The sequence below is a fragment of the Nerophis ophidion genome, linkage group LG23 (assembly GCF_033978795.1).
Source record: "Nerophis ophidion isolate RoL-2023_Sa linkage group LG23, RoL_Noph_v1.0, whole genome shotgun sequence".
Classification (NCBI taxonomy): domain Eukaryota; kingdom Metazoa; phylum Chordata; class Actinopteri; order Syngnathiformes; family Syngnathidae; genus Nerophis; species Nerophis ophidion.
The window spans coordinates 36879216-36897334 of NC_084633.1; the positions used below are offsets into that span (position 1 = coordinate 36879216).

An 18119-nucleotide genomic window follows, 5' to 3' on the forward strand; every position below is an offset into this window, starting at 1 on the left:
CCCGCCCCACGTTGGCGGAGAGGGCGGCGTACCTCGTGCAGCTGCAGGACCTCCGCCTCCAGACTCTTCAGCTTCTTCTCGCTCTCCTTGGCCAGCGCAAAGACGTCGTCCCTGGAAGCCCGGGCGTCCTCCAGATCCCTCTGGTAGTCCTTGGTCTGGGCCTGGAGGAGATGCCAGGTGAGCGTGACCGTGGGACAACTGCTCTTTACCCCAAAAGTACGGCCTTTCTTTAAAACTGGCATTGCTCAAAAAGTAATAATGAATCAAAATCAATGTTGTTATGAATTATTGACATATTTACGGCTCCAATTACTTAAAGTTAAAGAAGCAATGATTGTCACACACACACTAGGTGTGGTGAAATTTGTCCTCTGCATTTGACCCCTTGTTCACCCCCTAGGAGGTGAGGGGAGCAGTGAGCAGCAGCGGTGGCCGCGCCCAGGAATCATTTATAGTGATTTAACCCCCAATTCCAAGCCTTGATGCTGAGTGGCAAGCAGGGAGGTAATGGCTCCCATTTTTATAGTCTTTGGTATGACTCGGCCGGGGTTTGAACTCACAACCTACCCATCTCAGGGCGGACACATCAAATACTGCATTTGGAAATATTTTGGGGGGTAAATTTTGCATATTTTTAGTGTTTGCCATAACAAAAAAAAAAGTTTAACAAAAAGGGCATAAAACAACAATTACATTTTTTTTTTAATATAAAAACCAGAGATTTCAAAGTAAAGAGTAGGATTTTTTTTTATTTTTAACACTTGGAATTTTTGTGGAATTTTTTTCAACTGTAATTGCTCAAAAATAATGTTTAATTAAATTAAATGTAATGAATTATTGACCTATTTAAGGCTCAAAACACATCAAATACTGTATTGGAAATATTTTGTGGGGGGAAATTTTACATATTTTTAGTGTTTGCCATAACAAAAAAAAATTGTTTAACAAAAAGGGCATAAAACAACAATTAAATTTTTTTTTTAAATATAAAAACCAGAGATTTAAAAGTAAAGAGTAAAAAAATTATTGTTATTTTTAACACTTGGAATTGTAGTGGAATTTTTTTTTAACTGTAATTGCTCAAAAGTAATGTTTAATTAAATTAAATGTAATGAATTATTGACCTATTTAAGGCTCCAAACACATCAAATACTGTATTGGAAATATTTTGTGGGGGGAAATTTTGCATATTTTTAGTGTTTACCGTAACAAAAAAAAAATTGTTTAACAAAAAGGGCATAAAACAACAATTACATTTTTTATTTTTAAATATAAAAACCAGAGATTTAAAAGTAAAGAGTAGAAAAATTATTGTTATTTTTAACACTTGGAATTGTAGAGGAATTTTTTTTTAACTGTAATTGCTCAAAAATAATGTTTAATTAAATTAAATGTAATGAATTATTGACCTATTTAAGGCTCAAAACACATCAAATACTGTATTGGAAATATTTTGTGGGGGGAAATTTTACATATTTTTAGTGTTTGCCATAACAAAAAAAAATTGTTTAACAAAAAGGGCATAAAACAACAATTACATTTTTTATTTTTAAATATAAAAACCAGGGATTTAAAAGTAAAGAGTAGAAAAATTATTGTTATTTTTAACACTTGGAATTGTAGTGGATTTTTTTTTTTTAACTGTAAATGCTCAAAAATAATGTTTAATTAAATTAAATGTAATGAATTATTGACCTATTTAAGGCTCAAAACACATCAAATACTGTATTGGAAATATTTTGTAGGGGGAAATTTTACATATTTTTAGTGTTTACCGTAACAAAAAAAAAAAAGTTTAACAAAAAGGGCATAAAACAACAATTACATTTTTTTTTATATAAAAACCAGAGATTTCAAAGTAAAGAGTAGAATTTTTTTTTATTTTTAACACTTGGAATTTTTGTGGAATTTTTTTCAACTGTAATTGCTCAAAAATAATGTTTAATTAAATTAAATGTAATGAATTATTGACCTATTTAAGGCTCAAAACACATCAAATACTGTATTGGAAATATTTTGTGGGGGGAAATTATGCATATTTTTAGTGTTTACCGTAACAAAAAAAAAATTGTTTAACAAAAAGGGCATAAAACAAAAATTACATTTTTTTTTAAATATAAAAACTAGAGATTTAAAAGTAAAGAGTAGAAAAATTATTGTTATTTTTAACACTTAGAATTGTCGTGGAATTTTTTTTTAACTGTAATTAATCAAAAATAATGTTTAATTAAATTAAATGTAATGAATTATTGACCTATTTAAGGCTCAAAACACATCAAATACTGTATTGGAAATATTTTGTGGGGGGAAATTTTGCATATTTTTAGTGTTTGCCATAAAAAAAAATTGTTTAACAAAAAGGGCATAAAACAACAATTACATTTTTTTTTTAATATAAAAACCAGAGATTTCAAAGTAAAGAGTAGAATTTTTTTTTATTTTTAACACTTGGAATTTTTGTGGAATTTTTTTCAACTGTAATTGCTCAAAAATAATGTTTAATTAAATTAAATGTAATGAATTATTGACCTATTTAAGGCTCCAAACACATCAAATACTGTATTGGAAATATTTTGTGGGGGGAAATTTTGCATATTTTTAGTGTTTGCCGTAGCAAAAAAAAATTGTTTAACAAAAAGGGCATAAAACAACAATTACATGTTTTATTTTTAAATATAAAAACCAGGGATTTAAAAGTAAAGAGTAGAACAATTATTGTTATTTTTAACACTTGGAATTGTAGTGGAATTTTTTTTTTTAACTGTAATTGCTCAAAAATAATGTTTAATTAAATTAAATGTAATGAATTATTGACCTATTTAAGGCTCAAAACACATCAAATACTGTATTGGAAATATTTTGTGGGGGGAAATTTTACATATTTTTAGTGTTTGCCATAACAAAAAAAAATTGTTTAACAAAAAGGGCATAAAACAACAATTACATTTTTTATTAAATATAAAAACCAGAGATTTAAAAGTAAAGAGTAGAATTTTTTTTATTTTTAACACTTGGAATTTTTGTGGAATTTTTTTCAACTGTAATTGCTCAAAAATAATGTTTAATTAAATTAAATGTAATGAATTATTGACCTATTTAAGGCTCAAAACACATCAAATACTGTATTGGAAATATTTTGTGGGGGGAAATTTTGCATATTTTTAGTGTTTGCCATAACAAAAAAAAAAGTTTAACAAAAAGGGCATAAAACAACAATTACATTTTTTATTTTTAAATATAAAAACCAGAGATTTAAAAGTAAAGAGTAGAAAAAGTATTGTTATTTTTAACACTTGGAATTGTAGTGGAATTTTTTTTTAACTGTAATTGCTCAAAAATAATGTTTAATTAAATTAAATGTAATGAATTATTGACCTATTTAAGGCTCCAAACACATCAAATACTGTATTGGAAATATTTTGTAGGGGGAAATTTAGCATATTTTTAGTGTTTGCCATAACAAAAAAAAAAGTTTAACAAAAAGGGCATAAAACAACAATTACATTTTTTATTTTTAAATATAAAAACCAGAGATTCAAAAGTAAAGAGTAGAAAAATTATTGTTATTTTTAACACTTGGAATTGTAGTGGAATTTTTTTTTTTAACTGTAATTGCTCAAAAATAATGTTTAATTAAATTAAATGTAATGAATTATTGACCTATTTAAGGCTCAAAACACATCAAATACTGTATTGGAAATATTTTGTGGGGGGAAATTTAGCATATTTTTAGTGTTTGCCATAACAAAAAAAAAAGTTTAACAAAAAGGGCATAAAACAACAATTAAATTTTGTATTTTTAAATATAAAAACCAGAGATTTAAAAGTAAAGAGTAGAATTTTTTTTATTTTTAACACTTGGAATTTTTGTGGAATTTTTTTCAACTGTAATTGCTCAAAAATAATGTTTAATTAAATTAAATGTAATTAATTATTGACCTATTTGAGGCTCCAAACACATCAAATATTTCACCCTAAAAATATTTTTGGGGAAGATATTGTATATTTTGTGTTTGGATTAAAAAACAGGGTTATAAAAATACATAAATAAATAAATAGATACAACTTTATATAAACAAATATAAAGTTGGTTTAAAGATTTAAGCGTTAACAGTGAAAAAATGTAAACATTATATATATGAATAATATTATTTTTAATACTTTAATGAGCGGGCAATTTTCGGGTCCTTAAGAATTTTAGTGGACATTTCTTACTTCAAAATAATGTTTAATCAAATTAAATGTTATGAATTATTGACCTATTTAAGGCTCCAAACACATCAAATATTTCACTCTAAAAATTCCATAAAAATTCCAAGTGTTAAAAATAACATTTTTTCTACTCTTTACTTTTAAATCTCTGGTTTTTATATTCAAAAAAATATATATAAATGTTGTTTTATGCCCTTTTTGTTAAACAATTTTTTTTGTTATGGCAAACACTAAAAATATGCAAAATTTCCCCCCACAAAATATTTCCAATACAGTATTGGAATAATATTACGAGGAAATATTGTATATTTTGTGTTTGCACTAAAAAGAACAGGGTTTAATAAAAGGAAGAAAAAAAAAGAAAACTTTATATCAACAAATCTAAAGTTGGTCTAAAGATTTAAGCGTAAGCAGTCAAAAAATTTAAATAATATATATAGTAATAATATTATTTTTAACTCTGTAAGGCTCTAAGATTGTTTGGATCCCAAATAGTTTTAGTGGAATTTTTTTCAACTGTAATTGCTCCCTAAAAATATTTTGGAGAAATATTGTATATTTTGTGTTTGCACTAAAAAAAACAGGGTTTTAAAAATAAAAAAATAAAAAAGGGAAAAACCGTAAAAAAGAAAGAAGAAAACTTTTCATCACAAGAATTTTAGTAGCATTTTTTGTCAACTGTAATTGCTCCAAAATAATGTTTAATCAAATTAAATGTTTTGAATTATTGACCTATTTTAGGCTCCAATCACATCAAATATTTCACCCTAAAAATATTTTTATGGAAATATTGTATATTTTGTATTTAAAGTAAAAAAAAAAAGAAAAAGAAAAAGAAAAAAAGAAAACTTTATAACAACAAATCTAAAGTTGGTCTAAAGATTTAAGCATTAATAGTCCAAAAATGTAAATAATATAGATAATATTAACATTATTTTTAACACTTTAATGAGCTGCGATTTTTTGGACCCCTAAGAATTTTAGTGGACTTTTTTTGTCAATTGTAATTGCTCAAAAATAATGTTTAATCAAATTAAATGTGCAAATTAAATGAATTATTGACCTATTTAAGGCTCCAATCACATCAAATGTTTCACTCTAAAAATATTTTTGAGGGAAATATTGTATATTTTGTGTTTGCACTAAAAAAACAGGGTTTAAAAAAAAAAAAGAAAGAAAAGGGACATAAACCATAAAAAAGAAAAAAAAAACTTTATATCAACAAATCTAGAGTTGGTCTAAAGATTTAAGCGTGAACAGTCAAAACATTTAAATAATATATAAAACAATAATATTATTTTTAACACTTTCACCCTAAAAATATTTTTGGGTAAATATTGTATATTTTGTGTTTGCACTAAAAAAATGTTTTTTTTGTTGTTGTTTTTTTTAAAAAAGCATAAAACATAAAAAACAAACAAACAAACAAAAAACTTTATATCAACAAATCTGAACTTGGTCTAAAGATTTAAGCGTTAACAGTCAAAAAATTAAAACAATATATATAATAATAATATTATTATTTTTAACACTTTAATGAGCTGGGATTTTTTGGATCCCTAAGAAGTTTTGTTGAAATTTTTGTCAACTGTAATTGCTCAAAAATAATGTTTAATCAAATTTAATGTTATGAATTATTGAATTTTGTAAGGCTCCAAACACATCAAATATTTCACCCTAAAAATATTTTTGGGGAAATATTGTATATTTTGTGTTTGCACTAAAATAACAGGTTTTAAAAAAACATAAATAAAAAAAAATGAAACTTTATATCAACAAATTTAAAGTTGGTCTAAAGATTTAAGCGTTAACAGTCAAAAAATTAAAATAATATATATAATATTAATTATTTTGAACACTTTAATGAGCTGGGGTTTTTTGGATCTCTAAAAATTTTAGTGGAACATTTTTTCAACTGTGATCAAGCAAAAATAATGTTTAATCAAATTAAAAGGCTCCAAACAACAACATTTTTCACCAGAAAAATATTTTGGGGGAAATATTGTATATTTTGTGTTTGCACAAAAAAATTTTTTTATTTTTTTTTAAAAAGGATAAAACATTAAAAAAAAAAAAAAAAAATATATCAACAAATCTGAAGGTGTAAAGATTTAAGCGTTAATCCAAAAATTAAAATAATATATATAATAGTAATATTATTTTTAACACTTTAATGAACTGGGATTTTTTGGATCCCTAAGGATTTTTGTGGAAATTTTTGTCAACTGTAATTGCTCTAAAATAATGTTTAATCAAATTAAATGTTATGAATTATTGAATTTTATAAGGCTCCAAACACATCAAATATTTCACCCTAAAAATATTTTGGGGGAAATTTGGTATATTTTGTGTTTGCACTAAAATAACAGGTTTTAAAAAAACAAACAAAAAAAAAAAAAACCTTTATATCAACAAATTTAAAGTTGGTCTAAAGATTTAAGCGTTAACAGTCAAAAAATTAAAATAATATAAATAATATTAATTATTTTGAACACTTTAATGAGCGCCCCCCACGACTCCGAAAGGGAATAAGCAGTAGGAAATGGATGGATTGTATATTTTGTGTTTGCACTAAAAAACTTTGTTTTTGTTTTTTTAAAAAAAGCATAAAACATAAAAACTAAAATTATACCAACAAATCTGAAGTTGGTCCAAAGATTTAAGCGTTAACAGTTAAAAAATTAAAATAATATATATAATAATAATATTATTTTTAACACTTTAATGAGCTGGGATTTTTTGGATCCCTAAGAATTTTAGTGGATTTTTTCGTCAACTGTAATTGCTCTAAAATAATGTTTAATCAAATTAAATGTTATGAATTATTACATTTTTTCAGGCTCCAAACACATCAAATGTTTCACCCTAAAAATATTTTTGGGGAAATATTGTATATTTTGTGTTTGCTTGTTAAAAAAACATAAATGAAAAAAATTAAAAATAAAACTTTATATCAACACATTTAAAGTTGGTCTAAAGATTTAAGCGTTAACAGTCAAAACATTAAAATAATATATATAATATTAATTATTTTGAACACTTTAATGAGCTGGGGTTTTTTGGATCCCTAAAAATTTTACTGGAACATTTTTTCAACTGTGATCATGCAAAAATAATATTTAATCAAATTAAAAGGCTCCAAACACAACAAAATAGTTCACCAGAAAAATATTTTGGGGGAAATATTGTATATTTTGTGTTTGCACAAAAAAAAAAACTTTTTTTTTTTTTTTTAAAAGCATAAAACATTAAAAAAAAAAGAATAAAAATATATTAACAAATCTGAAGGTGTAAAGATTTAAACATTAACAATCAAAAAATTAAAATAATATATATAATAATAATATTATTTTTAACACTTTAATGAGCTGGGATTTTTTTGGATCCCTAAGGATTTTTGTGGAAATTTTTGTCAACTGTAATTGCTCAAAAATAATGTTTAATCAAATTAAAAGTTATGAATTATTGAATTTTATAAGGCTCCAAACACATCAAATATTTCACCCTAAAAATAGTTTGGGGGAAATATTGTATATTTTGTGTTTGCACTAAAATAACAAGTTTTAAAAAAAATAAAAATAAAAAAAATAAAAAATAACATTTTATATCAACAAATTTAAAGTTGGTCCAAAGATTTAAGCGTTAACAGTCAAAAAATTAAAATAATATATATAATATTAATTATTTTAAAGAGTTTAATGAGCTGTTTTTTTTGGGGATCCCTAAGAATTTTAGTGGAACTTTTTTTAACTGTGATCAAGCAAAAATAATGTTTAATCAAATTAAAAGGCTCCAAACACAACAAAATAGTTCACCAGAATTTTTTTTTTAGGGAAAATATTGTATATTTTGTGTTTGCGCTAAAACTAAAAGGTTTAAAAAATAATGATAATAAAAAAAAAAGGGCATAAACCCTAAAAAAGAAAAAAAGAAAGATTTAAGCGTTAACTGTCAAAAAATGTAAACGATATCCATAATAATAATAGTATTTATAACTCTTTAATGGGCTGGGATTTTTTGGATCTGTAAGAATTTTAGTGGATTTTTTTCGTCAACTGTAATTGCTCTAAAATAATGTTTCATCAAATTAAATGTTACAAATTATTGACCTATTTAAGGCTCCAAACACATCAAATATTTCACCCTAAAAATATTTTTGGGGGAAATATTGTATATTTTGTGTTTGCCATACAAAAACCAAAAAAAACAATACAACCTTATATCGAAGGATCTTATGTTGCTCTCCAGATTTAAGCGTTGAAAAAAACAAATAAGTAGGACTTAGTTTTAAGACCCAACTTGAGGAGCCCTGAAGGTGAAATGAGGAGCAGGTGTGGCCCCGCCTCTCACCTGTGTGGCCCCGCCTCTCACCTGTAACTTGCGTAGTTGCTTGATGGCTTCGTCCCGCCCCTTTCCGGCTCCTTGGATCTGCCCCTCCACGTCCTTCAGGTCCATCTCCAGCTTCTTCTTGGCGGCCACCGCCGAGGCCTTCTGCTTCCTCTCGTCCTCCAGCTCCGCCTCCATCTCCCGCACCTGAGTGGGAGGAGCCAAGTCAAGGCGCTGCGGCGAGAGAGAGAGAGAGAGAGAGATAGAGAGGCGGCACCTGCTTGACCAGCGCCCTCTTCTTCTCCTCGTTCTGCTCGTCCTTGGCCTGCAGGTCCCGCTCGTACTGGGCCTTGGTGGCCTGCATGTTGACCTCCAGGCGCAGCTTGGCGTCCTCCGTGCCCTGCAGCTCGTCCTCCAGCTCCTCCAGCTGGGTCTTCATCTCCTCCAGCTGCTGCTCCAGAGTGCGCTTGGACTTCTCCAGCTCGTGCACCTTGGTCCCAGAGAGCCCAGCAACCGGAGGTCAGCACCGGACAGACACAAACCGGGGGGGGTGTTTTAGCGCCGCGGAAAGGCTCACGTTCTTGCCGACGTCGTCCTTGGAGTTCATCAGGTCCTCCATTTCGCCACGGAGCTGCTTGTTGGCCCGCTCCAGCTCCTCCTTGGCCTCCAGAGCCTCGTCCAGCGCTCTGGTCACGGACAGAGCTTTGGTCTCCTTGTCCCTCGCCTCGGCCTCGGCCCGGTCACGCTCGTCTGCGTAGCGGGCCGAGATGCTCTTCTCCTCGGCTAGCATCTGCGGAGGAATAAGGTATTTACTGATACTGTAGGTATCGATAGTGTCGACATCTGTATCGATCATGTCAGAATAACGTTTATAAGTCATCACACAAAAAATTGGAATAGAACAGACAAGCCATTGTAATGTCTGTTAGCGGAAAAAACTAAATCCTAATCTATGATTTGACTCCCTGAAATGGCCTTGATGCAACAACAGGAGCAGGCTGTTCTGAAAACATCCCCCCGAGGACTCCTTTATGATGGACGCTTTTGACCTCCCTCCCTCCTGGAAGTCGAACTTTGGCTGGCACACAGAACGGCCCCAGGCATATGGACACTACATCAACACACTCAAAACAATGGGCATATACACACACACACACCCTACGCCTTCACCCCCGCTTGATTCCCCTTCGGAGCGCTTCATAGCAGCAGTCGACCTCCAGAGCCACAACAAAAACAAAATCCTAATCCAAGATTTGACTCCCTCGAATGGCCTAGATGCGACAACAGGAGCAAGCTGTTCTGAAAACATCCCCTCGAGGACTGCTCAATGATGGACGCTTTAGACCTCCCTCCCTCCTCAAGGACACCTGGAAGTCGAACTTTGGCTGGCACACAGAACGGCCCCAGGCATATGGACACTACATCAACACACTCAAGACAATGAGCATATACACACACACACACCCCCGCCCCACGCCTTCACCCCCGCTTGATTCCCCTTCGGAGCGCTTCATAGCAGCAGTCGACCTCCAGAGCCACAACAAAAACAAAATCCTAATCTAAGATTTGACTCCCTCGAATGGCCTGGATGCAACAACAGGAGCAAGCTGTTCTGAAAACATCCCCTCGAGGACTCCTCAATGATTGGACGCTTTAGACCTCCCTCCCTCCTCAAGGACACCTGGAAGTCAAACTTTTGCTTGCACACAGAACGGCCCCAGGCCTATGGACACTACATCAACACACTCCAGGCAATGGGCATATACACACACACCCCCGCCCCACGCCTTCACCCCCGCTTGATTCCCCTTCGGACTGATGGACGGCTGGCAGCGCTTCATAGCAGCAGTCGACCTCCAGAGCCGCAACAAAAAAATCTTAATCTATGATTTGACTCCCTCGAATGGCCTAGATGCAACAACAGGAGCAGGCTGTTCTGAAAACACCCCCTCGAGGACTCCTCAATGATGGATGCTTTTGACCTCCCTCCCTCCTCAAGGACACCTGTAAGTCGAACTTTGGCTGGCACACAGAACGGCCCCAGGCCTATGGACACTACATCAACACACTCCAGGCAATGGGCATACACAAACACACACAAACACACACAAACACACACACACACACACACACACACCCACCCCACGCCTTCACCCCCGCTTGATTCCCCTTCGGAGTGATGGACGGCTGGCAGCGCTTCATAGCAGCAGTCGACCTCCAGAGCCGCGACAAAAACAAAATCCTAATCTAAGATTTGACTCCCTGAAATGGCCTTGATGCAACAACAGGAGCAGGCTGTTCTGAAAACATCCCCCCGAGGACTCCTCCATGATGGACGCTTTTGACCTCCCTCCCTCCTCAAGGACACCTGGAAGTCGAACTTTGGCTGGCACACATAACGGACCCAGGCATATGGACACTACATCAACACACTCAAGACAATGAGCATATACACACACACACCCCCGCCCCACGCCTTCACCCCCGCTTGATTCCCCTTCGGAGCGCTTCATAGCAGCAGTCGACCTCCAGAGCCGCGACAAAAACAAAATCCTAATCCTAATCTAAGATTTGACTCCCTCGAATGGCCTAGATGTAACAACAGGAGCAGGCTGTTCTGAAAACACCCCCCCGAGGACTCCTCAATGATGGACGCTTTAGACCTCCCTCCCTCCTCAAGGACACCTGGAAGTCGAACTTTTGCTTGCACACAGAACGGCCCCAGGCCTATGGACACTACATCAACACACTCCAGGCAATGGGCATATACACACACACCCCCGCCCCACGCCTTAACCCCCGCTTGATTCCCCTTCGGACTGATGGACGGCTGGCAGCGCTTCATAGCAGCAGTCGACCTCCAGAGCCGCGACAAAAACAAAATCCTAATCTAAGATTTGACTCCCTCGAATGGCCTGGATGCAACAACAGGAGCAGGCTGTTCTGAAAACATCCCCCCGAGGACTCCTCAATGATGGACGCTTTTGACCTCCCTCCCTCCTCAAGGACACCTGGAAGTCGAACTTTTGCTTGCACACAGAACGGCCCCTGGCCTATGGACACTACATCAACACACTCCAGGCAATGGGCATATACACACACACACACACACCCGCCCCACGCCTTCACCCCTGCTTGATTCCCCTTCGGACTGATGGACGGCTGGCAGCGCTTCATAGCAGCAGTCGACCTCCAGAGCCGCAACAAAAAAATCTTAATCTATGATTTGACTCCCTCGAATGGCCTAGATGCAACAACAGGAGCAGGCTGTTCTGAAAACACCCTCTCGAGGACTCCTCAATGATGGACGCTTTTGACCTCCCTCCCTCCTCAAGGACACCTGTAAGTGGAACTTTGGCTGGCACACAGAACGGCCCCAGGCCTATGGACACTACATCAACACACTCCAGGCAATGGGCATATACACACACACACACACACACACACACACACCCCCACCCCACGCCTTCACCCCCGCTTGATTCCCCTTCGGAGTGATGGACGGCTGGCAGCGCTTCATAGCAGCAGTCGACCTCCAGAGCCGCGACAAAAACAAAATCCTAATCTAAGATTTGACTCCCTGAAATGGCCTTGATGCAACAACAGGAGCAGACTGTTCTGAAAACATCCCCCCGAGGACTCCTCCATGATGGACGCTTTTGACCTCCCTCCCTCCTCAACGACACCAAGAGTCGAACCTTTGTTTGCATGCAGAACTGTTCCAGGCCTATGGACACTACATCAACACACCCAAGACAATGTGCATATACACCCCCCCACCCCCACCCCAAGCCTTCACCACCGCTTGATTCCCCTTCAGGCTGATGGGCGGCTGGCAGCACTTTATAGCAGCAGTCGACCTCCAGGGCCCCAACAAAAACAAATTCCTAACCTACGACTTGACTCCCTCGAATGGCCTTGATGCAACAAAAGGGGCAGGGAGCTCTGAAAACATCCTCCCGAGGACTCCTCAATGATGGGCGATTTTGACCTCCCTCCCTCCTCAACAACACCTGGAAGTCAAACTTTTGCTTGCATGCAGAACGGCCCCAGGCCTATGGACACTACATCAACACACCCAACACAATGGGCATATACACACTCACCCCACGCCTTCACCACTGCTTGATTCCCCTTCGGGTCGATGGACGCCTGGCAGTGCTTCATACCAGCACTCGACCTTCAGGGCCCCCAAACCCCCCCGGTGCAAGTTTTTGTGATTAAATGTAACATTTGTATGTGTGCATGGCATGGAAGTTTTTTCCCCAGTCCAGACTAGGCCCCCATAGGAGCCCAGTCTAGGTTGTATTTTTTTTTACTAATCATCTTCTTCTTTTACCTTTTTCCCATCTTTTAAGTAGCACCTTGTGGCGAACCATCAGCAATCCTGTTCTGTAACCCTGTACACTGTTTGTTTGTTTAATCTTGAATGGGTTTGTGCTGAAAACAAAGTTTTGTTGTACTGGTGCAATGACAATAAAGTCCTATCCTATCTTAGAGTCCTATCCTAGCCTATTAGTTCAGGTTGCCCTGCGTGAAGACAAAAGCTGTCTTTGATCTTATCAAGCAGAAGGCAGACGGCTTGCAAACTTCTACTGTGTGCGCCGTAGAGGTGTCGGTTTCTCAGATCTTGGACAGCCACAGGAAGGGCCTTATCCTAACCCGAAATCCACCGCTCCAAGCACCTTTTCTTTGAACTGTTTATGACCGAGTATGGCAGCTGTTTATGACCCTTCCCCTTAGAAGCAGCTGCTGCTATGTAATCAGAAAATGCTCAAATAAATGCGGAGGCGTGTAATCCTTTCCTCAGAGTGGTGGGGTGACTCTCTACGAGGGTGCAGGGACAAATGCGCTGAATTGAATCCTGTCTCTGCTTGATTCCTTGCTTCCTGTCTCGTTTAATAAATAGTTTGGCGTTTGAACCTGATAGAAAGTAACCCAGACCTTCCATAAAGCTGCATCCCTTTTAAAGGACTCTTTCACGTGCGTGCAATCTTGAGCGTGTCAACACTCGGACGCGACACAAACCCTAACCCCAACCCTACCCTAGACCCTAACCCTCTAACTCTAACCAAAACCTAACCCTATTTCATCTGACCTGGTCAAACTTCTTTTGTTTCTTCTCCAGGCTGGACACGGTCTGCCTCTGGTGATCCAGGTCAACGGTCAGGTCATCCAGCTCCTGCTGCAGACGGGTCTTGGTCTTCTCCATCTTTTCAAAAGCCATTGTCTTCTCCTCCAGACGCTGGGCCGACAGCTCCGCGTCCTTCAGCAGCTTCTTCTTGGCCTCCTCCAGACCATCGATGGTCCCGGTGTCCTCCTCTAGCTTCTTCTTGCTCTCTGAGAGCTGCGAACAGAAGAGGAAGTCAAACGGAGAGGCCGACGGAGCGACACGGGAGACCTACCTGAGCCTGGAGGAGCAGCAACTGCTTGTCCAGGTTTTTGCGAGCCGCCTCGTCCTCCTCCTGCTGCTCCTGGAGGGCGTTCTTCTCCTCCTCCAGCTGTCGCGCGCGGCCGCTGATGTTCAGTTTCTGGCGAGTCTCCTCCTGGAGAAGCTCCTACGGGAATATACCGAGTTAGCTCATTGATAGTTGGGAAGCCAGAGAACTGAACTTGGAGAACCTGCGTGTCCTGGAGTTGGCTTTCCAGTCCAGCAACGTCTTTTGTCATCTTGATGCCTTTTCTCTCGGCGTCCTCCAGCATGGCCGACACGTTGTCCAGCTCGGTCTGTACGGGGACATGGTCAGTGTAGGACAACTGACTTTTACATTATGATGAACTTGCCATTCGTACCGAAACATGCTCTTCAGTAACTGACACAGACGCTTTGGTCTGTGTCAGTTACTGAATCTTTGGTCAGTAACAATTTGCAATTCTGGTACGAACTACGTGTGACTGGCCTAGTTTTATGACCCGCCTACCGCCTGAGAGGAACTGAAATGCTTCAAAGTCCAGGGTGAGTGGAGTGTGTGGTTGTTGGAACTGTTGGAATCCGGTGAGAAATATGGGATATGGAGGCGTGTCTATTGCCCATTCATTATCAATAGGTGGGAATTCCTGGTAATTCCGAGTAATCAGGGAATTTCAGAACCGAGCAACTTGCTGGCTTGAATGCTTAGAGTGAGTGGAGTATGTGGATGTTGGAACGGTTCGAATCTGAGGAAAAATGTGGGATATGGAGAGGTTTGTATATTGCCCATTCATTATCAATAGGGGAGGGGGGTTCCTGGTAATCAGGGGATACTCAGAACCGAAAAACATGCTGGCTTGATTTTCTAGGGTGAGTGGAATGTGTGGATGTTGGAACTGTTGGAATCCGGTGAGAAAGGTCAGATATGGTGAGGTGTGTATAGTGCCCATTCATTAACAATAGGTGGTAATTCCTGGTAATCAGGGAATTTTTAGAACTGAGAAACAAGCTGGCTTAAGGGTGAGTGGAGTGTGTGAATGTTAGAACTGTTTGAATCCGGTGAGAAATGTGGAATTATGAAGGTGTTTGTATTTTGCCCATTCATTAACAATAGGTAGGAGTTCCTGGTAATTCCGGGTAATCAGGGAATTTCAGAACTGAGCAACTTTTTGGCTTGAATGCCCAGGGTGAGTGCAATGTGTGGATGTTAGAACTGTTTTAATCTGGTGAGTAATGTGGGATATGGAGAGGTTTGTGTATTGCCCATTCATTAACAATAGGTGGTAATTCCTGGTAATCAGGGAATTTTTAGAACTGAGAAACAAGCTGGCTTAAGGGTGAGTGGAGTGTGTGAATGTTAGAACTGTTTGAATCCGGTGAGAAATGTGGAATTATGAAGGTGTTTGTATTTTGCCCATTCATTAACAATAGGTGGGAGTTCCTGGTAATTCCGGGTAATCAGGGAATTTCAGAACTGAGCAATTTTTTGGCTTGAATGCCCAGGGTGAGTGGAGTGTGTGGATGTTGGAACTGTTGGAATCCGGTGAGAAATGTGGGATATGGAGAGGTTTGTGTATTGCCCATTCATTATGAATATGGGGGTAATTCCTGGTAATTCCGGGTAATCAGGGAATTTCCAGAACCAAGGAACATGCTGGCTTAAATATCCAGGGTGAGTGGAATGTGTGGATGTAGAAACTGTTTTAATCTGGTGAGTAATGTGGCATATGGAGAGGTTTGTATATTGCCCATTCATTAACCATAGGTGAGAGTTCCTGGTAATTCCAGGTAATCAGGGAATTTTTAGAGCCGAGAAACATGCTGGCTTGAATGTCCAGGGTGAGAGGAGTGTGTGGATGTTGGAACTGTTGGAATCCGGTGAGAAATGTGGGATATGGCGAGGTGTGTATATTGCCAATTCATTATCAATAGGTGGTAATTCCTGGTAATTCCGGGTAATCATGGAATTTCAGAACTGAGCAACTTGCTGGCTTGAATGCTTAGTGAGTGGAGTGTGTGGATGTTGGAACGGTTCGAATCTGATGAAAAATGTGGGATATGGAGAGGTTTGTATATTGCCCATTCATTATCAATAGGGGAGGGGGGTTCCTGGTAATCAGGGGATACTCAGAACCGAAAAACATGCTGGCTTGATTTTCTAGGGTGAGTGGAATGTGTGGATGTTGGAACTGTTGGAATCCGGTGAGAAAGGTCAGATATGGAGAGGTGTGTATAGTGCCCATTCATTAACAATAGGTGGTAATTCCTGGTAATCAGAGAATTTTTAGAACTGAGAAACAAGCTGGCTTAAGGGTGAGTGGAGTGTGTGAATGTTAGAACTGTTTGAATCCGGTGAGAAATGTGGGATTATGAAGGTGTTTGTATTTTGCCCATTCATTAACAATAGGTGGGAGTTCCTGGTAATTCCGGGTAATCAGGGAATTTCAGAACCGAGCAACTTGCTGGCTTGAATGCTTAGAGTGAGTGGAGCGTGTGGATGTTGGAACGGTTCGAATCTGATGAAAAATGTGGGGTATGGAGAGGTTTGTATATTGCCCATTCATTATCAATAGGGGAGGGGGGTTCCTGGTAATCAGGGGATACTCAGAACCGAAAAACATGCTGGCTTGATTTTCTAGGGTGAGTGGAATGTGTGGATGTTGGAACTGTTGGAATCCGGTGAGAAAGGTCAGATATGGAGAGGTGTGTATAGTGCCCATTCATTAACAATAGGTGGTAATTCCTGGTAATCAGAGAATTTTTAGAACTTAGAAACATGCTGGCTTAAGGGTGAGTGGAGTGTGTGGATGTTAGAACTGTTTGAATCCGGTGAGAAATGTGGGATTATGAAGGTGTTTGTATTTTGCCCATTCATTAACAATAGGTGGGAGTTCCTGGTAATTCCGGGTAATCAGGGAATTTCAGAACTGAGCAACTTTTTGGCTTGAATGTCCAGGGTGACTGCAATGTGTGGATGTTAGAACTGTTTTAATCTGGTGAGTAATGTGGGATATGGAGAGGTTTGTATATTGCCCATTCATTAACCATAGGTGGGAGTTCCTGGTAATTCCAGGTAATCAGGGAATTTTTAGAGCCGAGAAACATGCTGGCTTGAATGTCCAGGGTGAGAGGAGTGTGTGGATGTTGGAACTGTTGGAATCCGGTGAGAAATGTGGGATATGGAGAGGTGTGTATATTGCCAATTCATTATCAATAGGTGGTAATTCCTGGTAATTCCGGGTAATCATGGAATTTCAGAACTGAGCAACTTGCTGGCTTGAATGCTTAGTGAGTGGAGTGTGTGGATGTTGGAAAGGTTTGAATCGAATGAAAAATGTGGGATATGGAGAAGTTTGTATATTGCCCATTCATTATCAATAAGGGGGGGTCATTCCCAGTTATTCCTGGTAATCAGGGAATTTGTATAACTGATAAAGATGCTGGCTTAAATATCCAGGGTGAGTGGAATGTGTGGATGTTGGCACTGTTGGAATCCGGTGAGAAATGTGGGATATGGAGAGGTTTGTATTTTGCCCAATCATTAACAATAGGTGGGAGTTCCTGGTAATTCCGGGTAATCAGGGAATTTTTAGAGCTGAGGAATATGCTGTCTTAAATATCCAGGGTGAGTGGAGTGTGTGGATGTTGGAACTGTTGGAATCCGGTGAGAAATATTGGATTTGGAGAGGTGTATATATTGCCAATTCATTATCAATAGGGGGGTGATTCCTGGTAATTCCGGGTAATCAGGGAATCTTTAGAACCAAGAAATATGCTTGCTTAAATATCCAGGGTGAGTGGAGTGTGTAAATGTTGGAACTGTTGGAATTGGTGAGAAATGTCAGCTATGGTGAGGTGTGTATATTGCCGATTCATTAACAATTGGTGGTAATTCCTGGTAATCAGGGAATTTTTCGAACTGAGAAACATGCTGAATTAAATATCTAGGGTGAGTGGAGTGTGTGGATGTTGGAATCCGGTGAGAAATGTGGGATATGGAGAGGTTTGTATTTTGCCCAATCATTAAGAATAGGTGCTAGTTCCTGGTAATTCCAGGTAATCAGGGAATTTCAGAACCGAGCAACTTGCTGGCTTGAATGCCCAGGGCGAGTGGAGTGTGTGGATGTTGGAACTGTTGGAATCCGATGAGAAATGTGGGATATGGAGAGGT

At 37.7% G+C, this 18119-nt stretch overlaps 1 protein-coding gene across 2 annotated transcripts in view; it reads right to left on the bottom strand.

The window, feature by feature from the left end:
* The window catches only part of LOC133541166 (myosin-10-like), a 251556-nt gene that overhangs the window by 19687 nt on the left and 213750 nt on the right, over positions 1 to 18119 (bottom strand). For both annotated transcript variants that reach the window (XM_061884291.1, XM_061884290.1), the window contains 7 exons: positions 14161 to 14265; positions 13944 to 14096; positions 13637 to 13885; positions 9116 to 9328; positions 8816 to 9028; positions 8584 to 8745; positions 33 to 161 (listed from right to left, as the gene is read on the bottom strand). In XM_061884291.1, the coding sequence (XP_061740275.1) occupies positions 33 to 161; positions 8584 to 8745; positions 8816 to 9028; positions 9116 to 9328; positions 13637 to 13885; positions 13944 to 14096; positions 14161 to 14265 (1224 nt within the window). The remainder of the gene's footprint in view (positions 1 to 32; positions 162 to 8583; positions 8746 to 8815; positions 9029 to 9115; positions 9329 to 13636; positions 13886 to 13943; positions 14097 to 14160; positions 14266 to 18119) is intronic.